Source organism: Tamandua tetradactyla, chromosome 6 (assembly GCF_023851605.1).
Source record: "Tamandua tetradactyla isolate mTamTet1 chromosome 6, mTamTet1.pri, whole genome shotgun sequence".
NCBI classification, from domain to species: Eukaryota; Metazoa; Chordata; class Mammalia; order Pilosa; family Myrmecophagidae; genus Tamandua; species Tamandua tetradactyla.
In genome coordinates, this window is record NC_135332.1 from 176,048,162 (window position 1) to 176,072,885 (window position 24,724).

General features: G+C 52.6%; 1 protein-coding gene across 1 annotated transcript; it reads right to left on the minus strand.

Annotated features, from left to right (window-relative positions):
• Positions 1-814: 814 nt before the first annotated feature.
• Positions 815-24,317, minus strand: OC90 (otoconin 90). Its single transcript, XM_077163314.1, has 19 exons — positions 24,310-24,317; positions 21,736-21,851; positions 21,253-21,441; positions 20,395-20,460; positions 18,967-19,023; positions 16,791-16,965; positions 14,415-14,527; positions 12,440-12,568; positions 12,233-12,274; positions 12,034-12,119; positions 10,741-10,791; positions 9,996-10,229; positions 8,728-8,924; positions 8,221-8,315; positions 7,342-7,395; positions 5,509-5,625; positions 4,296-4,467; positions 2,015-2,121; positions 815-1,113 (listed from the first exon to the last, which is right to left on the minus strand). Exons 1-19 carry the CDS (start codon positions 24,315-24,317, stop codon positions 815-817), a joined length of 2,307 nt encoding a protein of 768 aa, XP_077019429.1.
• Between the last annotated feature and the right edge of the window lie 407 nt (positions 24,318-24,724).

Below are 24,724 nucleotides of genomic sequence, written 5' to 3' on the forward strand. Positions count from 1 at the left end.
GGATGTAAACCAAAGAATTTGTGTCCTTATTGCATATTGAGGGTAATTCTGGTAGCACATTGCCTTTTGGGGGGGGTTGGGGGGTGCGGGGAGGTGCATTGTCTAGGAACACACTGCCTTTTGCTTGGTGAATAATAAGAGCTCAGTAACTATTGGATGGATGGATATACTTTCAATGTTTTACAATCACTATAATATTAATCTGCCTGTGTCGCATTGGGCATTTCCAGTCTCTAACTTTCCAGCCACTGAGATAAGACCAATTTCTTTTAAAAAATCTAACCCAGGGCAGGGTGGCCAGTGAACCCTCGTGGTGGCTGTGCATGTGGCCACTTTCCTAATGACTCTAGGCACACGCTCGAGGAGCGACCATCGCAGTTCCTGGCACCCATCACGGGGTGGGGGGGGGGCTGTTTTTGACCACAGGTGTTCTTATAGGATTGAGTAAATAGACTGTTCTGCTTCACCTGATAGAGGAAAAAGCAGCTGTCAGTAATTAAGGAACTGAGAATTTTGTCCTTCCTTTGTGACATCTCACCTTTGCAATCCATTTATGCTGCAGTGTCTACAACAAACTTTGTTTAGAAAACACCACACAGTTGATTAGAAAATGTATTGAGCCTCCATATGCACCAGAGGAAGCAGAGCAGTACCCTCGCCTGCTCCTCACGACGCACACTCCGAGGTGAGCTGGCAAACAGATCACACTGATGGCGCCAAGGGAGCCCCTCTGCTAAAAGAGAAGAGACTGAGGCTCACAGAGGTTAAGGTAAAGGCGGAACTACAGGGTATGCTTGCCATTTTCTCCAGGAAGCTATCTTCTTCCACGGAGTGGCCTGGCCCTCTCGGGACCAAGGAACTTCCCCAGGAATCTGGCTTCTCCCAGGTCCTCGGCACCAGGTAGGCCTTCCTCACTGTTCTCCTCAGAGCTGGAGCCAAGGGGAGCAGCTGAGGTCCCTTGGCTCCCACCGAGCTCGCACGTGGCCTGGCTGCCCTGGCACTCCTGTCTGCCTAGTGTCTTGTGGCTCTGGTTAAAGGAGGCAGAGGCCATGCACTCGGCCGCCGTCTGGTCACAGGTGCACAGCAGCTTCTCGCACAGGCTCCACGCCATGCCTAGAGGAGAAGAGCAGACAAGAGACCTCGCAGGGTGGCGCGAGAAGGCCCCGGGACCAGCTGGCGTCCCCCAGCCCTTCCCTTCCACCCTGGCCCTGTAACCTCTTGGCATCCTGCACACTGCTCTCTCTACCGGGCATATTCTCAGCTTTCACCTGCTGGTAGTTAACTCAGTTACAGCTTGTCGCCTCCTCACCACCTCCTCCAGAAAGCCTTCCCGAGCCCCAGGCTCACCAAGTGTCTCCCCAGTGGGCTCTCATTGCATCCCACCCTGTGTTCTTTCTATCCCAGCAGATGACGAGGTGTGAAAGACACAGCACTGTAATCATCCAGTTCTGTTTCTGCCTTCCCCAAACCTGATGGCACGGCCCCCGCGTCCCAAATCCTCAACTCAACCCTCAACAAATAACTTCCCGAATTAGCACCCAGGAAGTATTTGTTGGACTGAACTGGGCAGCGGTTCATTTATCAAATGGAAATAATACCCTATTTTAAAATTGGCAGATAAAATACAGGATGCCCAGATAAATTTGAATTCCAGATTAACAACAAATACTTTCTTAGTTATTACCAGGAACAGACTTACAATGCAATTTTATTTGTCATTTATCTGAAATTCAAACTGAGCAGCACAAATTTTTGTTTTCTAATTCAGGCAACCACACCCCATTTCATTGGTGTTTGATTGCAGTAGTGGGGCTGAGAGCGGAGACACCTGTGTGACCCTGGTGTGTTCCAAGCGCTTAGATACAGGCAAGTGTTCTGCAAACACCTGATTGGATCATGACAATGACGATCTGATCACAGCGCACGTGGCCTCTAAACTGAGACAAACAGTACTTGGGAAAGCATCACACAAGCACGACGATTCTCGTGACGCCGTGCGGGCTGACACACTTACACGTGGGTGTGTGATCCACACACACTGCCGGTGTCTTCTGACGCCTCTCCAGTAGGCAGCCCAGCCTTCTCACCTGCTCCAGGCAGCAGTAATGGGACAAACAGCACCTAAGACCAAGGGGAAGCTTTCACCATCCAGAGCTCCTAGCAGACCCAGGAAGCCCCTCAGGGCTGCCTCTCCTCACCCCCTCCAGCAGCGAGGGAAGCCAGCATCTCCTTTCTGGTGTGTTTAACTCACCCACATCAAGGGCTATCAAGTGTGGTTATTCAGGCTGTGTACTGCACAGAGGCACCCACCTAAGATAGCACCACACTGTGGGCCTCTTTATTGACGTATTTACTTTGTATGCTGCAGTGGGGGGTCCCATTTCATTCTCCTTCCATGTGACTATCCCGCCATAGCAGCGCCATTGCTGGTGCTGGGATTCATCGCAGCAGCATTTGTTAAAGGTGTGTGAGTTTTTTTAAGTGCACAGCCTGGGAATTGAACCCAGGTCTCCTTCCACTGAACTGCCCATGCACTCTGCCTCTTTATTATTTACAAATAAAAAAAATCTTATGATGACTTTGTTGGCAAAAGTGGGTGATCTGCATATTTATTACAACAATTTCCCAACAGATGGAAGTAGAGTCTTGAGGACTCTAATTTTTCTAACTTACACAAAGGCAGCATGTGGGCTCCAGTAGCCCCTTCCCTCCAACCTTTTACTTAGTAGAACAGACAACCCCCTCATCCATAGGGCACACCCTCTTTCTCCCCAGCCTTAAAAGAGTGTTGAGAATTTATCTTTAGCATAAAAAAACCCCTGCATCTAGAAAAGGGTCTGGTATAGGGCAGGACCCTAAGATTCGTTTATGGGAGTGAATCAATGCCTTGCTTTTGAGACCCACCCGTGTCTCCTCTGGTCTGATGTGGACTTCAGCCTCCAGTGTCGCCCCAGAGAGGTGGGATTCTTAGGAAACATGTGATGGATCCTGCCGATTAGAGGCTAAAACTGCCCTCTACGCCCTCCCTTTCAGCTGCCCCCCTCTCCTTTTTAACCCTCTCCCGCCACCTTACAGACCAGGGCTGAGCAGGGAGCCTTTGGGGCCCTTGCAGCTTTTTGACAGTGCTTGTGGTCGCCCAAGGATGCGCGCTACGACCTTTCCTTATCACCAGCAACTGGAGACACATCGCACACCCCACGCTTGTGACCACCGCGTGGCTGGAGGCACCTGCTGCCGAGGGCAGCCCGGTGGGTGTGTCGGCAGCAGAGCTGCGGTACGCCTATGGCGCGTCTGCCAGGGCTGGGGGTGACGGATAGTTGATAGCTAGAATCTAAAGTCAGTGGACAAATGAGAAATCCTATTTGGCCACAGTGCTCTTGAAAATCACTTAAATTTCCTAGGAAACTGGATTAGATCAGGTCCACGAACTCTTCCTTAGCCCAGGGTTTCTCCTCAGCCTTTCAGTGCGTGCCTTGCTTCCTTGGCGAGGTCCGGGGAGGCATCCTGCTCTCCACGCCATCCTGCCGCCCGCTCACCGCACAGTTGCGCCGGTGGCCGGGAACGCTGTGCTTCCTCTGCGGGGCCTCCGCAGGACACAGGGACCCCCGCGGCCACCAGGTGGACGTCCTCGGCCCGTGGATTCCTCCCTGAGCGTTCTGCATGCAGGACCCCTGACAGCACAGGAAGTGCCCTCCGCCCCGGACAGCAGACGGCACAGTGTTGAATTCTCCCGACGTCCACACGCCCCTGATGCCCCGGTGTGGCGTCAACGCTGCCCAGCGGGGACCACCCCTGGAGTCTTCTGGTGAGAGGGTTCTTTGGAGGCATGGAGGCTGCCAGCCCAGCCAAGCCCCGATTCCCTTAACTGATTGCCCTGCGGAGGCTGGGAGTGGGGTGCTGGGATGGTGGGGCAGCAGGGACAGACAGAACTGAAAGAGCCCTGGACCCCCAAATCAAAAGGTGTAGCTTCCTGTCGGCTGACCCCGTCCTCACTGAACGACCTCAGAGGAGTCAGCCTCAGCCTCAGCTGCTCGACGCTGGGCCCGGTGATGCCCCAGGGCTGTCCTGCGTGAGACGGTGCATGCCACAGGGGCTCTGTGCCACCTGCAGCAGCGTGAGGCGGGGAGGGCTCGTCCTTCACTGCGGGCGCATCAGCACCACCCCAGGGCTGCCCTGTGTGGGATGGTGCATGCCACAGGGGCCCTGTGCCACCTGCAGCGGTGTGAGGTGGGGAGGGCTTGTCCCTCGCTGCGGGTGCATCAGCACGCCCCGCCTGCCCCCCTCCCCGTCCATACCTGTCCAGGGCATCGCTCGGGTCCCCGCTTCCTTCCTGCCCACAGTAACAGCCGTAGGACTCGAACTCCTCTGGGCACCGGGATGTCAGACAAAAGAGCATCTGTCCAAGCTGCGGCATCACCTGCGGGGCGGCCCCGCCTCCCTGGCGCAGGAAGGTGAACCTGGCACAGGCTGAATAGAAACAGTGACTGTGGGAGCGCAGGACGACGGTGACAGCTCCCACCCCAGGAGCCCGGGGCCGAGTCCCCGCAGAGACCCACATCCTGCCCTGCAAAACGGTTTTCTGGCAGGTCTCTCTGTCTGGAACGAGTTGTTTTACAGAGAGCAAGTCTCTCCTCACCATGCCCCCACCCTCCTTCTCTGACCCCTTAACTCCTCCTGAGGGAGGGAACCCTCTTAGGAGAGGACCGAGGGTGCTCTTGGGACCACATTTCCCCAGTGAGGAGAGCAACTGTGCCCAGCCCCGACGCTGGCCGGGCCAGGCACCCCGGGGTGGGGGGTGCTGCCAACTCGCTTGGGTTTTCTGGTTCCCACCGGTTCCATGCCCTGGCACGACCTGACCTCCAGAGCAGAGCTGGTCTGCGGTTTTCTCTCCCCTCCCCGCCCCCCAATTCTTGGCCTGTAGCTGAAGGTCAGTTTGGCTGAGACCTGCAATGCACACCCCATCGTCTTCGATTTGGTGGGGAAAAGACTAAGAAGCAGGGGGCCTTGTCCAGGGTTCCTGGCCTGGCCCCGTCTCAGCTCCAGCTTTCTCCGTAGTGCTGCAGTGGGCACTGCGGAGGGCTTGTCCAGACACCTGCTATGCCTGTGCCGTTCCCAGCTGCCTGGGGTCCCTGGTGGGTGCAGGTCCCTCTGACAGGCACCCACAGGGAAGACAGACAAGTGGGGGGATTCTTAAAACTAAAGTGAGTCATTCTTTCCAATAAACAAGTTCTTTCCTTCTGGGCCAGTGAGAATGGTGAGAATACCAGGTCAGCGGACAGAAGACCCCCGGCTGCTTTCCCAGGCCCCGCTCTCCATATTGAGCAGCCAGAGGCAAGTCGCTTCCCTCTGAGCCTCCACGGGCCTCTCCGGTAGGGGACACGGTCCCACTGCTCATGTCCACATGGCCGCAATGCAATAGGGCGCCTGGAACGCCCGCTTATGACTTCAGCAAAGGACCCCAAGGCTGGGCGAGTACGGACCCTTCTCTGCCCGCCTCCTTCTGCTCACCTGGCCCAGGTGTCACTTCAGGACCACCTCCAAGGGACGCCTCATCCTGCCCCAGTGGTTTAACACCGGCGGGGACAACAGTTTCACCTGTAGCTGTGGCAGCCATCTCTGCAGGTCCTAAAAACGCACAATGTTATGTTCCACCTTCAGAAAGTGGCTCAAGGATCGACCTGCATGTGGACAAATGGTCAAGGCCAAATGCGGACAGACAGTTCAGGCTGCCGCGGTGGAGAAAGTGGGTCTCAAACGGGTTTGCTGAACTCAAGATGAGTCTCAAGGACCCACGAGTTCTACAGGAGACTCTCTGAAGTTTCAGTGATGACCTTCCAACTGACAGGGGCCTCTTGAGGACCACCCGGCTGGCCCCCTGTGGGTGAGAACTGTCCCCAGCTCTCAGGACAGTATTTGGGGGTGGGGAGGGTTACTGACATGTGCCCGCAAGTGAAGGGAAAATGGCTTCGTGAGGCTCACAAAGAAAGAGGGAAAAAGGATGGCAGAGAACGTCCTCAGCCCATGGCACATAGTCACGTACCCGACCCCCCCACTTCCTGTTCACAGCCCTGCAGCAGCTTCCCCTGTGGGGGACTGTGCAGGTGGAGGGCTCTCTGTGGAGGTGGGTTCTCCCCAGAGCCCCCGGCCTTCTCCCTGCTAGCCTGAGCCTCTGCTAGAAGCCCTCACCCCCCTTTCTGGATCCTTGGTGCTGATTAAACTTGAGATTCCTGCACTGTCCTTAGACGAGGGCCCTGGCTGCTAACCTAACCTCGTCACCTGGACCAACCACCCCAATTCAGACAGTTCCCCCCGGGGCCGATTCCATTTCCCCCTTGCCGCTCTCCCCCACCCTCTGGTAAAGTCACAGGACGTCTCCAGGCCAAAGGCGGCCCAAATCTTAGGCACCTCCGCTACGGCCCTGCCGCCCACCTCAGTAAATTTGGTTCGATTTGGGAATTCCGCTCAGGACTGGCCAGAGGCCCCCAGAGGGAGACCAGCCAGCCCAGTCCCCAGCAGCCACACTCCCCATCACCATCAGAGGAGAACAGGGTAAGAAGGGAGAGCCCATTTTCTCTTGTCAGAACAGGTGTAGAGAGCTATTTTGTTTACTTGTTTTTTAAATAATACTACCCAGTATCAGCTACGGAAATACAGTGAGTACAAATTGGTTCCATTTTTCTCTAGGGCAATCTGGCATCATATCAAGAGCCCTAAAAGGATTATGTCCTCTATCCAGCAATTTAACTTCTAGGCATTAAGCCTATCAAATTATTCTGAAGTGGATGAGCATAGGAAAGTTTGTATGTATTATTTATAATAACAAAATGTTAGAAATTATTGTTCAAATGAATTATGCACTTCCATATGTGCCACTAAAAATCATGCTGCAGAAAACTATTTAATGATGTGGGAACTTAATCGTACGTGATATAATGCACATCACAAAACCATAGCTATCAAATGACCTCAACCTCATTTTATGTTCATAGATAAACTTGAGGGAAAAAAGGACTAGAAGAAAGTATCTTCAGCTACCAATAGTGATTTTCTTTAAATGATGGAATTTCGGGTGATTTAACTTGTAAACTAAATATAGTTTTCAGTATTTTTCTAAGTGAATCTCCTTAATAGATAAGCATCCATTTCATCCTGATAATGGATCTATCTTTTAGTTTCATTTGTCTGTTTTTTTTTTGTAAAGGTAAATTGGCTTCAATGATTTCTTCTGTTTTGGTTTTCAGCATCGTTTCCCCAACACTGTTTTGGAACACGTTTGATGTCATAAGTTTGTAAGCGTGTAAATGTCTGTGCAAAGGCAGGAGGACCCGGGCGCTCGCTTACCTGGTGGGTGGGTGGGCCCCACAACTTCCGTGCCTTCCCCGTCCGCGCCTGGTTCTGCCCCAAAAGAAGAGACACAGGTGAGCACGCAGCCCAGCCTTCCCTGCGCAGGCTTCCAGAGGCTTCTCCCGCCAGGCGCCGGAGGCGTGCGCCCTGGCTGCCCTCCCGCCGGGGCTGCCCTGGGGGAGCGGGGCTGCCTGCGCCCTGCTGTGCCAAGCGACCTCCAGGACACCCGCGTCCCGGGCAAATGCAGCTGTGGCTTGTCAGGCTAGAAGAAGAGTTTGTTGGAAAACTTAGGGAAAGACAGCTTCTCCAAAGTTTTAAGGGAGAAAGAAAAAAAAAAAAGAAAACCACCTGTTTTGAACACAGGAGGATGCAGTAGAGACACAGACTTGTATGGGACATGTGTCCTGCCATGGGACTCCAGGTCAGCGGCTGCGCCTGCTTCTCTGTGTGTAACATGAGTGGCTTTGGTTTCACAGTTCTGAAGCTCCTGCTCTGGGTCAGATCGGCATGGAGTCCTCTGTCCGTGTTAACTCGCTAAATAACCTCCCCACGAGTGAGCATCCTCATTTCACACATGCAAGAGGCAACACACAGAAAAATTAAGTCACCTTGCTTAAGGCCACGGAACTGGGGAGTGGCAGAGCCTGGAGGAAAAGGCAGGTGGCCTGGTTGGCGGTGACATTTACCCACGCTCGGCCACGGTCTCTCTCCCGGCCACAGCTCAGAGAGCTAGAGTTGGTGACCCCAAATGCTTTGGATAGGAAGGACCCACCTTAAATTTAAGGTTGTTAAAGATGAAGATTATGGTGGCATCATATAAACATTGGGCTTCCAAGGTGACCAATGTGGACGCAACTGTTCTAGCAGATAAAGGACCTGGGAGGCAGCCTGGGGGTGCTGCGCTGGGCAGGACGTCCGTCTTTGGGCTGAGCCCGTGGACGTGGAACGGAAAGGCCGTAAGCTGTGCTGCCCTGGGCATGTGTCCCCCGGGACCAAGGCGGGGCAATAACCCAGCTCACCCAAGCTGCTACCCAAAGAACCTATTTATTTACTTAGTCATTGTTAGGGATTAGCAAATAAGTGTGAGTTCTTTATCCTGACTAATAAAAGACCTGTGGTTACTAATCACCACAATCAAAGTAAATGATTAATTCTTTTGATGAAATCTAGACCTAGATTCTTCTTGAGAAGAGATTGTCCTCCATGAGTCACAATTGTATAATGGAAAGTCTGGGGTTGCAGAGCAGAAAACAACTTACTTCTGATTGACTTAGAGCAATGAATCTCCCTGAACCTCAGTTTCCGACATTTCCTGTGAAATGAGTCCCGTCGTGTTTCCCAGGGACCTGACAGAAAAGCGGTCGGCGGGACGGACAGGAATACCTGGGTGGCTTTCGCCCACAGGATGCCACGCGGTCCTCCTCCGAGACGCCCGCAGCTCGCCTGTCCTGGAGGGAGTCTCTTCCCCGCAGCGGAGAGCACCCCCACCTTCCCCGGCGGGTCCCGCTGGGGCTGAGCGCCGCGCAGGGGGTCTGCAAGGCTGCACGGCCCCCCCCGAAGGGCCGCAGGGGAGGCCGGGCCTGAGTTGGGCAAAAAGGCCAGCGACCACCCCTGTCGAGGGAGGGGCCTGTCCTTCCCTCGGCGCCCGGGTCCCAAGGAAGGTGGCTTAAGAGGGACTGGGGTCTAGAAGGAAGGCTGGGGACCTCGGGGTCCTCAGAACTGGCCTCAGTTCTGGGTCTTGGACGCTCACTTTACATCTTAAAATGGAAGTTTTAGCCATTAAATCCTGGGCTTGTGTGGTCACCAAATGAGATTATATATTTTAAGTCCAGTGTCCTGCGTGCAATTTTGTGGCGGGTGCCAATTTTTACATCCGCAATTCCTGGAAAAAGATCCCTAGGTCCCTATATATTTCCCTTTTCTTTCTCTCATTTAACCCTTAAACCACCTTGAAAGATAGAGTAATCGCATCTTCCCAGGGGCCCAGCCCTCAGCCTGCTGAAATGATGACGTGTTTGGAACACAGCAGCCATCATTCATTCGTGTGTGCATTCTCGGAGCTGTCTGCGTGGCCACGGCAGAGCCGAGCACTTCAGAGCAGAGCTGATGGCTGGCAGAGCCTAAAATACTTGTGGTCTGGCCCTTTTCAGAAAAGGATCCTTGACCATGCTTTATACAAGTGACTCTTGAATTTAAACCACTCTTCCCAAGCCACACGGCTGAGAAATGGGAGACCCGGGATCCAACCCGAATTTTCCTGACTTCCATGATGGCAGTTACAATGTCAGACCTTCTGTCTTTTTTCACCCGAGCTGTCCCAGCCTGCACTTATGCCTTTGAGTTTTTTAGGCCCCACCTGCTGGCTGCCTCCCTCTTGGGCGGGTGCATGTGCACGTGTGTGTGCGTGCGTGTGCGTGTGTGTGTGTGTGTGTTGGAGGTGAAGGGATGAGTGCATCTACTCTCTACCCCCAGGTAGACTTCACAGTTCTTGAGGAAACTTATTTCCTCTACATCTTTCCCAATACCACCAAACACAACCATTTCTTCCTGCAACAAATCCATGATGGTCAAGGCTTAAGAATGGAGACCTTGGAAAATGGACCGATTTTGGGTTATTTTGTGATGGTCTGGTGGAGCCAAAAAGCACGCACCGAGTCCCCAGGTTGTGGCTGAGGGTTTACCCTGTGGCCATGGAAGCTGCTGCACCATTTGCTGTGAGTATGGTCACTGCTGGGGCGGGAAGTGGGCAGGAGTTTGGGACCGGGGAGGACAAGGTCTCCTCCTGTGTCTAGACCTGGGCCCCGCGGTGGGGGCTGCCCAGGGGCTCGGAAAGGACGGCCGGGGGGAGTAGCTACACGACCTCGGTTCCCATCGTGTGGCAGCAACTGCAGCGAGACAGTCATAAACTTCAAGGGAGGTGCATGTGGACCTTCGTCCTCAGCAAAGAGAATCTGAATTCCGGCCCCATCGGGAAAATCAAGAATCACTTAACCACAAGAAGAGCGGCCTCTCCCCTCTCAGGGGTGAGATGGCCAGAGTTTACACATTACCCCATGAAGTTTGAATTTAAGTTCTTAGAAGAAATATTTCTTAGAAGTTCTTGGGAGAAATATTTCTCATGCATCATTTGGGACTTACTTAAACTAAACAGGTATTTGTCATCTGTCGGAAACTCAGCTCTAACGGGGGGCCCTGTCTGCTATCTGGCAGCCCCCTGAGGGGGGCAGGAGGAGAAGACTGAGCAGACAGAGGAGAGGCGTGGGCCGGAGCTGGAGAGTGCTCTGGGCGGCTCCTTAACACACCCGGGCTGGGAGCACTTGAGGGGCTCATTTCAGCAAGGAGGTGGATGACAGTCGAGAAATGGGGCTTTGGGATGTACCAGCCCCTTCTGCTCACCTTCTCCTGAAAGGGCCGTTGGGCTGGTGTCCGTGGACTTCTCAAGGGCCACTGGAAGAAAGAGACCCAAGAGCCATGGATGCGGGAACACGGTCAAATCCAAGCCCCGAGGTCGGAAGGGAGCAGGCTGGGGCGCGGGCCCGGGGGGCAGGAGGGAGCACGCAGCAAGGTCCAGCTCAGCACCCCACAGCTAGGGCTGGGGCTGGGAAGGAAGGCCAGGCAGGCAGACACCAACTCAGGCTGCAGGGGCTGCAGACCCAGGGTTGTGCACCCATGGGGGGCCATGTGGCAGCCAGAGAAGACCCCCCTTCAAGAGGGGGGCAGGTGGCAGAAGGAAAAGAGCTCCAGACTCAGAAGAGATGTCGAGGCACACATGCACACACACACACAAGTACACACACACTGGTGTGTGCACACATGTCCATACACAATAAATGTGTGCACACCCATACACACAAACTCGCCTGCATACGCACGCACAATATACTCCTATTCAAACACACATGCACAAATGCACACCTGCATGCACACACACCTTTACATAAACACACACACTCATACACACACCCCCATACGTGCACTCACATGCACCCGTACAAAATACACATGCCCACATACAACACATGCACACGCACCGTGCGCAAACATCCATCCACAAAATACACACACATACCCATACACAAACACATATGTACACACACATCCATACACACAATTGCACCTGTACACACACACACACCCATGCAGGAATACATGCACACACATTCACACACATACATGCACACAGAGCCACATCATCCTCCCCTTTAGTAAACACTGCAGAACGAGTTCTGGGAAGGAGACCCCCAGCCCCAGAAGAGGGGGGGTTCTCTGCTGAGGTGTACCTCAAATTTCCCATCTCCAGGTATCCCAGGGTTGGAACTGAGGGTTTGTGGGATGGCACAACAAGCATAAGAAATGGCAGTATAACTGCCATTTATGACTTCTGCATTTTTCATAAGATTCACGTTTTGGAGTCAGATTGATCACTTGCTTAGTTAGGGGGCAGTTATCAAGAGCCTATTCTGTCCTGAAGAGAAACAGGTAAGCAGCCACCTCTTCCATGGGCCACCCCCCCGGTGCCGACTCTGAGGACATGGGGGAGGGGGAGGAGAGAGGGTTGCTGCTGCGACAGCATCGGTCAGGGTGGCAGTCCCGGCCACCCTGCTGCAGGGAATGCCCAGCCCATGACTGTGAGGAAGGAAGCAGGGAGATGGGATTGGGGCTTCACATCTTAACTAATCCAACCCACACCTGTCTGCGTGGCAAGGCACAGGGGTCGCGCTGGGGCCATTTGACTGTAGGTGTCTGAATTGGGCTGAGGTAAGTGTCTCTCCTGTCTAGGGGGAGGCAGGGACCCCACTGAGGTCAGAGAGGAGCATCTCTGGGGCCACGGATCACCCCAGAGGGCCCCAGAGGGCCCAGTGAGAGCAGCTTCCTCAGGGGGCCTCACCTCTGGGCGGAAGGGTCATCAGTTCTTCCCTGCTGGCTGGCTCTGAAAGGTGAACACATTGGGAAGGTCTGTTGGGAGCAGTGGGCTGGGGGCGCATGAACAGCTGCTAGACTCAGCATCCAAAGATGCACAGCAACGGCCAGGGCCACGCGGCTTCTGTCCCAGAGTGTCCACCCCTCTGCGGGCTCAGGGCCCGGCTTGTCCCACCTGAAGGCTGAGCCAGGCAGAGCGCGGCATCCAGACGGTTGAGGGAGGAGTTGATGGTGGCCCGAGCCAAGCACTCGATGGCTGCCTGGTCACAGGCACACAGGTGGCGCTCACAGGTATCCTTGGACTCTGCAGACAGCAAAGGGCAGAGCAGGCTTGGAAGACACCCTTGCATCCTAAGGGGTGATGCGAGCTCCAGAACTCAGCTCCTGCTGTGCCGCCCAAACCCCACTCCTCTGGCTGCCCTGCTCCTCTCTTCATGCCACCTCTAGGCCAAAACCCGGGAGTCACGGGCATTCCCTTCCTCTCTCACCCACAACCCACCTGTCAGGCAGCCCTGTCGGCTCTGCTTTCAGAAGAGTTAGCGCCTGGCCACGTCTCCCATCTCCACTGCCAGCTTCTCTGCCTGGGTTATGTTAGTGGCCACATAACTCACATAACTCATCTCAGACCAGCCTACTCTCATTGAGTGACCAGAGGATCCCCTTAGAACACAAGTCAAATCATGTCTTTTCAATGTGCAGACCCCTCCAACATCTTCCCAACTCAAAACAAAAGCTGACAGTCTCACCGTAGCCTGGAAAACACCTCGCGACCCTCCCCACCCCACTGCATGTTCCTCCTCAGACCTCAGACCTCCATTCCCCCTCATGGCCCTAAGTTTCCACCGGCCCCCAGTTTCTCATGCACACCAGCACCCCCAAGCCTCAGGGCCCTTCCTCCTGCTGTCTCCTCTGCCTGCGCCTCTCTCATCCCAGATGCCCACAGGATCGCTTCCTCCTCTTCTTCTTTGTTTTCGCTCAACGCTCATCCTAGAGAGGCTTTACTTGACCATCCTGTTTAAATAACAACCCCTGACCCGGCCCTCCCTGTCTCTCCCCCCTGCTTTGTTTTCCAGCATGGCTTTTAGCTATGTCACTAACTGAATATACTACAGCATTTTACAAAACTATTTTTGATGTCTGATGACCAGGAGAAAATTCCAGAAGGTTAGAATAGCCCCAATGCGTAGATGACCATCTTGCTCACGGTAGAGGAGTCCAGTAATATCCACTGAATGAACAAATGAATGAATGAATGTTGGGTCCCTGGGTAGGGACCTAGTGGGTCACATCCACTGTCTCTCCTCACTTCCGCCAGTCGACATTACCTGGATTTGGGGGTCAGTGGAACCCGGGATCAGAACCCGGCCCTACCACTTAGCAGCGGTGGAGGTTAGGACGATCACTTAATCTCTCTGAAGGTTCCAGTCCTTTCCTTGTCTGAAACTGTGACTAATGGCCCCAGTGTAACAGGGCTGTTAGACGATCCATGGGGGTGTATAGAAAAGCCCGGGCCCCTGTTAGGTGTTCATAAAGCAGGGCTGTAACTTCAGACCCCCAACACTCCATGCTCCCTCCTTCTTCTGTACCTTTCTTTGCCTACTGTGCTTCTTCTGCCAAGAATCCCCTGAGACATGAAATAAATAACCTGGAGTCACTCAGTGGGCAAAGTGGAGAGCTGAGATTTGAACTTGTGTGTCCAATTCTCATAACTAACGACAAGAACCCCCATTCATCCTGCACTGCTTCACCCTCCACTTCCATCGCTGTGTTTTTAGCATATGCTGGCCACTGTGTAAACTGCTTTATGTGCACCGTTTAATTTAATTCTCATTACATTCTCTGAAGCAAGTTTCCTCCTTCCTATTTTGAGGTTCAGACAGGGGAAGTGATTTCCCCAATGTTCAGCACGTATAAGATGCAAACTGTCTTTCCCGAGCTCCCAGCATTGCTCCAAGGGGCAAATTACAAGTCAAGCATTCCACCCATCAACCCTTGCTTCAGTTCAGTAGACATGGACGGCATGTCTCCTCACTCGAGCTGCAGAGGTGGATGAGGTACCACCCACCCCTTGCAACTCATGCAATGAGGACGAGGTGGGCCCTCAACGGTCATCGCTTCATGCAGAACCTGGGCTTTGTGGAGCTGCTCACCACATGTGACACTCCTGAGGGTGCAGTTGACAGCTGCAGAGACCTTGGTGGGGTCCTGGACACAGCCCAGCTCTGCGGCCTCCTCGTGGCACTTGCGGTGCTTGAAGCAGCAGCTGAGGCAGGGCGGGAAGGAGAGGAGAGAGCTGGTTAGGGTCAGGAGAGAGGGAGGCAGCCAGGTCACCCTGCTGTCCCTGGAGGGCTCCCGGCAGTGGTCTGCTTCAATACCCAGGGCGTGCACACGCACACACGCACACGAACACGAACAGTCTGCCATCTTACGTGCCTCGGAAGGCAGAGCTGCACAGCCTTGAGCCCAGCATGCTGGAATTTCCAGCCAGCTGCATGGTCCCAGCTCTCAGCCTAAGGGTTAGTCCTTAGAAGAGAATGACCAGGCGGGTATCTCTTTTCCTCCAGACACCAAATCATCGGATGCTCCCGTCACTGCCCGAGGCCATTTGCTGAGCAAAGCACACCTCGTGGCAGTGGCCGCTTTCCACCATTTCCTGCCCCTTGCCTGACGTAGTGGCTCACCCATCACCGCCTGGCCCGCTGGGTGGGAGGCGCAACTTCTCCACCTGCCTGGGCCGACCGGCGAAGGGGAGCCCAAGGGCTTATGAGGGGTGACCTCACTGTTTCCCACTGTCTCTGCTGCTGTTACTGCGGCTACTGCTGCTGCTGATATTACAGCTAACTCTTACCGCTGCTAGCATTATTACCCTACTACTACTACTACTGCCACGATAGCCCTACTATGATTATTGCTACTGCTGCTGCTGGTATTGGCTATCTTACTCTTACTGTCACGATTACTACTATCACCACAACTACTATTACTACAGCCCTACTATGATTATTATGGCCACTGCTGCTGCTGTTAGCACGACTGCTGCTGCTGCCTGTGTTGTGGCCATCTCACTCTTATTATCACTGTTACTCCTAATAATGCAGCTGCCACCACCACTACAGCTCTGCTGTGCTTATTGTACCGCCGCTGCTGCTGCTGCTGCTGCCATGGCAACGCCTGGCACTACTGTTCCCACTACTGCTGTCACCGCTTCTGCCATTGCTTCTGTCGCTATGGCTCAACTGCAGTTTTCATTACTACTGCTCTCACAGGTCTGCCACGGCCATGACTCCTGCTGCTATGGCTGCTGCGACTGTTACTACCGTCACTGCTGCTTGTGCTGTTACTGCTATTACTATCACCGTTACTCCTATAGGCTGACTATGGCTCTTACTGCTACACTGCTGTTACTTTGGCTATACTACTGTTACTACTGCTCCTGCTACAGCCCTACCATAACTGTTACTCCTGCTAATACTACTGCTAGCTCCTGCTGTTACTCCTGCTAGTACTACTGCTGCTGCTACTATTTTCCTATTGCCACTGATTACCAATGCTCTCAGATACTTAATAAGACAGGCACAGTCCTGATCCCTTTGACTCGCGCCTGGTCATTTAGTCCCCAAGCACAAGTCCGTGCAGTAGGTATTATTACATACATTTTGCAGATGCAGAAGCTGAAGCACAGAATAAAGAGCCGTGGTCACAGAGTCCGAAAGGAGCAGAGAACTGGAATAGTTGGCTCATAGGAAACTTGTCTGAAAAACTTTAACATACACCCCCAAACTCCCCTCATTAGTGAGTTTCCCAGCTGGCCCTCCTGCCACCAGCACCTATTTGCTATGTCCTTGTTAGCACCTGATGCTTCTAAGCTTTTCAATGTTATAGCCAATCTGCTGAGGGAAAAGTTTTTTGGGGTGGGGTGATTTTGGGAATCTTGTCTTAGTTTGCATTTCTCTTGTACATAGGGAGTTTGTACATCCTTACTGGCCACTTACACTTTCTGTTTCTCATCAGATATGTATTACTTTCTGTTTATCATCACTAGAGTGTCTATATATTGGAATTTGGTGCATGGCTGTTAAGAATTTAACAAAAACTTCACAGTGGCTTTACCCCTGGAGGCCAGGACTGCTCTGAATGAAAAATAATTTCCCAGTTTTCGGAATCACCTGGGGAGCATGTTTAAAACCCAGATCTCCAGGCTCCACCTAAAGGTGCTCTGAGTCAGTAAAAGACGTGCAGAGGGTCCCAAGAATCTGCTCTTTAACAGGCATCCAAGTGGTTCTGAGGCAGGGGGGTCCACACTTGCAGAAACACTAAATGAAGCTTTGCGTGCGGAACTCGACAGAGGAGGCAACACCCTGGGATGTGCGGTCACCGACGGTTCTATTTTAAAGGCCAGGGAACCCGTCCCCCCAGTGGCAAGCGGTGGCCTTGAGGCATCTCCCAACCCGGGCACTGTCGGTGACCGCGCCCCGCCCACACCGCCAGCCCAGCCTCCCGTGAGCTCACCTGCGGGGCTGGCTCACCTGTCAGGCTCATCCAGGGGCAGCCCCTCCATCTCAAACCTGCAGGCACAGCCGTAGTCCTCCAGGTCCCGGGGGCAGAGGCCAGCGGCACACCTCAGACCACTCACAAACTGGAGCAGTGCTGGGAAGTTGGTGAAGACAGCTTGCAGCCAGGTGAAGTGGGGGCCCAGGCAGTCTGCGGGAAGGGGAGAGGGCAGGGCCTGGGTGCCTCAGGCTCATGTTGCTCTCCAGGGCTTGACAGGTTGCACGCCATCAACCTCCCAGCACCTACCGTGCCCTCAGGGACTGTTCCAGCAATGGAAGGGATGCAGGTTTATAAGCCCTGGTCTCGGTTGGTTATCCACCCAATAGCCATTTTGTCCTTTCTTTCTTAGTAACAAAATGGAAAAGAATTCAAAGTAGGTGAGCCTTCTTCCAAAGTCCCTAGGGATGGCTCATGAGAAATCTCAACTGGTCATGTTAAGCCCCTGCTTCCGTGGAAGAGATTGGTCTAGGGTTGAGCATGTGACCATATCTGGCCAACAGAACTTGAGGGAAAGTCTGATGGGGGCTTCTGGGAAAGATTTCTTCCCCATAAAGACTAGAGACATGAAAGAAGAAGAACGTTTTAATCTGTTTCTTTCTTCTTTATTGAACATGGGTGAGGATGTGCTGGCTGGTATTGCAGCAGCCACCTTGCAACCATGAGAGCCCCAGACTAAAGTTGAAAAGACAAAAGTCTCAGGGTAACTGGAGGATGATAGAAGGGGCCTAGTGAGTTTCCAATACCAGCGTGAGCTGCTGCACTAATCCTGGGGCCTTCAGACCACTTTGTGTGTGAGATAATTAAATGTCTCTATTATTCAAGTCACTATTCGTTTGCTGAATGCATCCTAAGTGATACAATCCTGGAACTAGAGAACTGTGAGTCAAGGCAGAAGGAGAAGGGTTACAGACACATTTCTGAGGGCCTACCATGCATAAGATGCTGTGCTAAGTGCTTTAAATGATCATAGTAGTTAGGCCTGAGAGAGCGCCTGACGCCTTCGAAAGCATTCGCTTTTTTATCCTGTAAGCCTTATATCCTGCAACACGCCTGTGCCGTTCTGTCCCCTCTATTTTACAGATGAAAAAACTGAAATTAAGAGAGGATGGCAACCTGTCCCAAAGCTTAAAACAAATAAAATTGGTGAGAAAATGGTGTCCAGTCTTTCTGATCTAACCCTGACGTTTGCGCCCCCCACCCTCTGCCTTTCTCGGGGAACACCATTACATGCTACACGGGGCGACCCCACACTTCTCATTTCACATGCACAGGATCGAGAGTGAAAGACAGAGGAGATCAGAGAACAGCCCGCAAGCATGAGTTTCACCCCTGATTATGCCTTTAGTTTCCTCCAACCTATTTGAACATCCCTTTCCTGTGCTTTTTTCTGCAAGCCCTAATCAGAAAAATAAAGAAATTATTCTGTGCTGATGGAGCAACCTCCTTTATGGTTTATGTGTATTTTATTAAAATATGTTTTGACATTCAAAAGTTTACAGGACAACTGTGCTTAATCATGTATATATTTGAGATGCAGCCTTATGTCCAGCCTGGTCTAAGCCAAGTGCAGGGCTGTATGTCCTTGCTCATCCTCATCATAATTTAGTCTCATCTGGGGTGCTTTCTGTAAGCAATGATAGGAACCATTATGGTGTCCTGCAAAGACTGAGAAATGACAAATAGAGTAGGTGGTGCCCCTTTGCAGATCTCATGCTCTGTGTATAGTCACTAGCCAGGGAGGGAAACTAAATTACTTTGCTGCAAGGAACTAAGTTTTGAACCCAGAAAAGAGAATTTCTCTCTCGGAGCTGTGTGGTTATGGGCAAGCCATTTAACTCCCTAAGACTCAGCTTCCTTTCCTGTAAAATGGGGAGAACATCTCTTGCTGGCCAGTTTGTGGTCAGGACTAAGGAAGCAAGGAAAGCAAAGAGGTTTGGTACCTCTAAGTAAAAAGCATCATTCCTTTTATTGAACCTGGGCCACGTCGCAGCTGGCTGGGAAAGCTGTGGGCAGGAGCTCAGAGGGCAGTGACCCAGGAGGGCAGTGACCCAGGAGGGCAGTGACCCAGGTCCTAGTACTTTCCCTAGATTTCCTACACACTCTCCCCAACATGGCACTTGGTAGGTAAGAACCATTTCGTATTGAACTTACCAAAAATGTCAGCCACATTTTCCACATTTTTAAACACTCCACTGAAGAATGTGATGTCTAGGAAAAAGAAAGAGAAAACTTAGAGAGCCTTAGCTCCTCGTCTGTACCCCACCCCGGCCTATGGGTACAGTGCCAGCAAAACCTTTCCTCCTTCTTTAAGGACAAACCTGACCTTGGGCTAACTTTCTAGCTGTGTTTCTCTTGGAAACCTGATAGAGATGGGATGTGAACTGAGTCCTCGGCAAGATTACTTAAGGACAGAAACGACGCCTGGCTGAGAAGGTATATGTGGACTGGGAGGAACTGTGGAAATTTTTGGAAAGTCCTCGTTTTGGGTTTCTCCGAAAGTAATGCTCTTATGACCGGGGATGTTCCTTTGGGGCACCCTGGAAACTATCCTATGGATGGTATTAGAGACACTGACGCCTACGAGATGGAAGCTTCTAGGCTGGGGCAGACCCTGCAGGGACTCCATGTGTGTCTTTTCCCCTGCATCTGCTGAGCTGTTTTCTGGGAGGCCAAAAAGGACATCTCCTGAGCTGTGTGTGGATGGCTGCGGGGGCCTCCCGCACTGAAGAGGCACAGCTGGCATCGTCCTCTTGGCATGTGGTGTCTCCTGGCCTTGACCCTCTCAGTGTCAACCGAAGCCTGCCAGCCTAACCCCCCGGTGGAGAAGTTCTCCTGCTGGGCACTTAGTCCCCATGGGTGGCACTACTGTCATCCGGGCTGGGGTGGAACTTGGTCATTTAACTTTCCTGAGCTCATGGACAAATAATTTGGCTGACAGCTCGCCTTCCTTAAAGGTTTGGAAGCCAGCCCCAGATTCAGGGCTGACATCATCACAGGTCAGGACCCATCGTGGTCTGCAGTGATGCCATACAGGGGCCCACCTAAGATGAGCATTCCCTTCCCTAAAGAGCAAACGTGGGTCCTCCTTTCCTAAACTAGGCTGCAGCACACCAACTTTCCCTTTCTGGCCTGCCTTCTAGGAAGCTCAGGGCTCCATTTGAAGCTAAAATACAGTTACATGTCAACTCTCATAATCAATGCATTTACTTTCTTCTCCTTGATTCCCCCTTCAGCTGACCCTTGCCTTCTTTTTTTTTTTCCTACATGGGCAGGCACCGGGAATCGAACCTGGGTCCTCTGGCATGGCAGACAAGCATTCTTGCCTGCTGAGCCACCAGGGCCCGCCCTGACCCTTGTCTTTTGACGGGAGCTTTTAGTACTTTGTCTCAGAAGAGGGACCAATGGTTGGAGGCTCATTGGTGGAGAGACTTTTGAGTCCCACTTGAATCATATTTCTTACACACACCACAGCAGGAAATGGCTCTTGGGTATAATCCGAAGGGGTCATCTTCTCTGCCAATGTCCTAGGCAACATTCTACCCAGCTAGCTTTCCTAAGGAAAAATCAAAGGACCCTTACTGATATTTTTTGCAAATCCTGGAGGCAGGTCCCCCAGAAGTTGTGGGGTGTCCAGAGCATGGCTCCCTGTAAGAGAGAAGAGATGGAGAAGAGCAGGGTTAGCCCCCATCCTGCTGCCACCCATTCACTGAGCTAAGACACCAAGGCGGAAGGGGGATGTACTTCAGTGCAAGTCAACACATATTTTTCTAGCACCTACTTCATGCCAGATCTACGTGGGAGCTCTTGAGGAAATTAAGGGCTGGACAATCATGGCCCCGATATTTATATGGATAAGTTTTGGAGTGCCATTCCGAATAGGCATGGAGAGATGTGGGTACTTGTCTTGCAGCTGTCTTTGCACATGAAGCATGCTGTCTGTGTTTAGATTTCATGTTTGTCGGGACTTTCTTGAGCTAGGGGGACTGACGGAAATAAATATAGACAACAGAAGAACCCATAAACCAGAGGGAGTTTTTAATGGAGGACAATCATTTCCCCCTGCATTACCTGGGACACAGGCTCACTCAACATGCCAACCTCCACGCATTTGCTCAGGTCAGATCCACCCGGCCGTGGAATGGACCGGAAGCAGACACTTCTCATCAGCTTTAGAAATGCTGCTTGGAGACGATGATGATAGGGTCTGGGACAAGTACCCAAATACTACCAGCACCTTCCACCAGCCCGTCCCCGTGGTGGGGTCAGCTGCAGCTGCACACAAATAAGGAGCTGGAATTTGGGGCCTGTCCAAAGTCTTTTTCTCTCTGTGGTATAAGGCATGTGGGTAGTCCGAAAACGCCAAAAGATTTTTTTTTTCCAAAAGATTTCGGTCTTTCTTCATCAGGTGGTCAATTGAGTCAGGTCCGTCTGCCTGACCCGGTTTGGAAACCTCATCAGTCTGCAGCCACCAAGGCTCGGCCTTCACAGAAGCACGTGAGATCGGTTCCGGAAGATGTCCCCAGACGGCCCTTGGCTTGACCCGGCTAGGGCCCCGAGTGGGCTTATCCCCCTGGGCACTGTCCACATTCCAACTGGCTGGCTCCTGGCTGGGGGCTGCCCTGTGCCCTGAGGAGTGTTGAGGAACCTCTGATCTTTACCCACGGGGGGCCTGGAACACCCCCAAGCCGAGTCATGGCCACCAGAAATGTCCGCGGACATTACCACATGGCCCGGGGACAGACGCCCTGTGGCCGAGAACCACTGGCCTAGAACCGCTGGGATGGGCAGGCAGGAGGGGCCTGGCTGCAACAGGGACAGTCTGCCTGCCCCCTTCTCTCACGTCGTCCAGGCAGCTAAGTCAGAAGTTGCCACAGTCAATTCCTTCCAGAAGAATTCCTTCCCCAGGGAATGTTAACAAACCTGGGCCCCGGGAGCTGGCTGAGTCCTTCCTTGTGGAGGCCACCCTGCTGGTGAGAGGACAGACAACTAGGGGAGCAGCGATGCTGGCGGTCACCACCAGCACGGGGCTGGGGCACCTGGGGACCGCATCATGGGATTTCCCACTATGTCCCTGCACTGTGATTTCTTAATATGTATTTTGAAGTCAATTCACTATTAAAATGGTAGATACATTTAAAAGGAAACTTTTTTTATCAAAGGAAAATCATATAAATTGCTATGATTAGAATGGACAGAAAGAAATTGAAGACCTAAATGTTTGGCCTTTGTGGTAGTTCAGTTCAGGTGTCAACTTGGCCAAGGCGATGATGCCCCTTTGTCCTTTGCTGGGGGCTTACAGCATCAGTATGTGAAACTCATCTGCGGCTGATTACATCTGTGGTCAGCTAAGGGGAGCGCCTTCCACAGTGAGTGATGTTCAATTTACTTAGCTGGAGGCTTAAAAGAAAGAGGTCAGAAGAGAGCCCAGCAGCTCAGCACACCCCATCTCAGCACTCGCAGCTCAGCCCAGAGGTTTGGAGATGCAGAAAGGAATCGCCCCAGGGAAGGCCATTGGAACCCAGAGGCCAGGAGAGAAGACCAGCAGAGATCACCGTGTGCCTTCCCATGTAACAGACAAACCCGGATGAAAGCTAGCTGCCTTTCCTCTGAAGAACTATATATTTTTAACTAAATAAATCTCCTTATTAAAAGCCGATCCCTCTGGTGTGTTGCATTCTGGCAGGTTTAGAAAACTAAAACAGGCTTAATAACTAGGAATGCAGCCCCACTGTCGTCTTATGCATCCCGTATCCACATGTTGTTTCCTGGAACTCGCCAATACCCCGGGAGGTAGGTATTCTCATCCCTGTTTTACAGGTAAGTCTGGAGTTAGAGGGATACAGAACTTTGCTCCTGGTCCCAAAACTAAGTTGCTGAGCTGGGGTGAGAATTCATCTTGGCTGGGCCCCAAGCCCACGCTCTCCTCTCTACCTGCAAGCGCGGAAGTTTCACAGAAGGAGGAGCTCACTGGCCCTGGGGTGACACTAAGGCTTCCTTGAGCTGGTCTAACGAGGAAGCAGGACGTGGACAGATGAGTGAAGGACATTTCCACAAGAGAACAGAGGAAAGAGAAGCAGATGTCAGGTCACATGTGGGGGCTTCAGGAAACAGCAAAGTCAGAGAACGGACAGCAGGAAGACACAGGGCTGGGGCAGGGATCCCAGACCCCGTCCCCTCCGCCTCCAAGCCTCCACCCTCATGTCCTCTCTGGAGTGGGGACCGATGGGGTCATCTCTGATCTCTTCTAGCTAGCTCTGAAATGGCTTTTTCTTTTCACTGATAGGAAGGGCAAAATGGATCTATTGTATTTGTTGGCATCTTCTAGGAGCCATGTATTGTACAAGTCTCGACTGTGTACTCAGTGTTCACAAGCATCTTGCCAGGAAACTATAGCTCATCCCACCTTCCAGAGGATCAAACTTGTCTGAAATCTCGCCGCTGATGCATAGGAGAGTGTGACTTCTATCCGGGCCTGCTGACCCTTTCCCAGGGCTGACTTCCCTTACCAGCAGACTCCCCGGGCAGAGGGGGCTGCAGTGCATGCCAGCATGCTCAGACCTTCGCCTAGAGGCAGGGCGAGCCAGGTGCCAGGAGGAGGCTCTAATCACTGAGCATGACTGAGGACCTGGGGCAGTGCAGACAGCTCCCTCCCCCCAAGAGTGAGTCCGCAAGGAGAGAACATTCCCACGTGCCACGGTGCCTGCCAGAATCTTCCCTGGCTTTCCTTAGAGCGGGGTCTGATATCTGCATCACTTGTTCCCTCTCCCCTCTGCAGTCCCTTTCTTGCCGCCCTGCCACAGCCAACAGCTGGCAGGACTCTAACTTTTGGCTCCCGTTGCCCCTCTTTCCCTAGAATGACAGCTCCACCCCACCCCGTAGGAGTCGGGCTTATTACTTCCATTCTGTACAGCAGAGAGACAAAGTTCTAGCTGAGCACCTTGTCGAGGTGACGTAGTAGTAAAATCAAGGTTTTTTTCTTTTTAACATGGGAAGGCACTGGGAATCGAACCCAGGCCTTCGGCATGGCAGGCAAGAGCTCTGCCACGAGCCAGTTTCCCACCAGAAGCAAGGTTTTAAGTGAGATGAGCTGGACTTGAAAATCTTTACAATTTGATCACATTTTATGCAACTTTGAATCATGTTGAGGTGGAATGGTACAATATTAAATACTAATGAGAAATCAATTTATGCACACAGGTACAAGTTATAGCACCCCAAAGACGGCAGGCTAAGGAGTGGTAAATGCTGACGCAGAGGCACTTTGGCAGGGACAGGCCCGGTAAGTGGCGAGGCTTATGCTAGTGCCAAAGAATGCAGCCTGTCCAAATGGATAACCTTGGAACGGAAGCTGTGAAGAAGGTTATGAGGGCTAAAAAGCGATGAAAAAAGGCCATACCCACCCCAGATATGCGGGGCTCTCCATTTAGGAGAGAGCACTTCGCAAAGGACTATCAATGTGCTGAGAAAATAAAAAGATGCTTAAAGCAGGCCCACCTTTCCATTTGCGGGAGGAGACAAAATGGGAGGCTCGGGGAGCATGGAAAGATGCCAGCGGACGGCTCTGATGTCTCCATCCCTGCCCTGCTGCCTCCTCACCTGCTTCTCACCGCCAGCTGGGCTGGATCCCGGCACCTGAGACCTATCTCAGGTGCTCTGCACCTATCCAAAGTGGAAATGCACTTACGTCATGCACATTTTAAATTGTGTGGGGTCTCCAGCTGGCAAACAGCCAGCCTTGGTGGTTTACCTCAGTGCCACCAGGCTGGTGGCTCCCCAAGGGCCTTGAAACTTATTACGGAGTTGGAGGCGGCAGAGGGTCGCGGAGGCTGTGGGGCAGTGGAGCAGCCTCAGGCATCCGGCGGCATCAGCGCAGGGAACCGGGGTCAAGACTGAAGGAAGTATCGTCCTC

Bases quoted from the DNA above. Each gene is read 5' to 3' on its own strand.
- OC90 (XM_077163314.1), bottom strand. The intron at 12,120-12,232 runs GTGAGGCCCCCT...GCCTCCCCCTAG, and splicing joins GATGACCCTTCCGCCCAGAG to ACAGGAGAGACACTTACCTC. The intron at 2,122-4,295 runs GTATGGACGGGG...CCTTGGTCTTAG, and splicing joins CCGAGCGATGCCCTGGACAG to GTGCTGTTTGTCCCATTACT.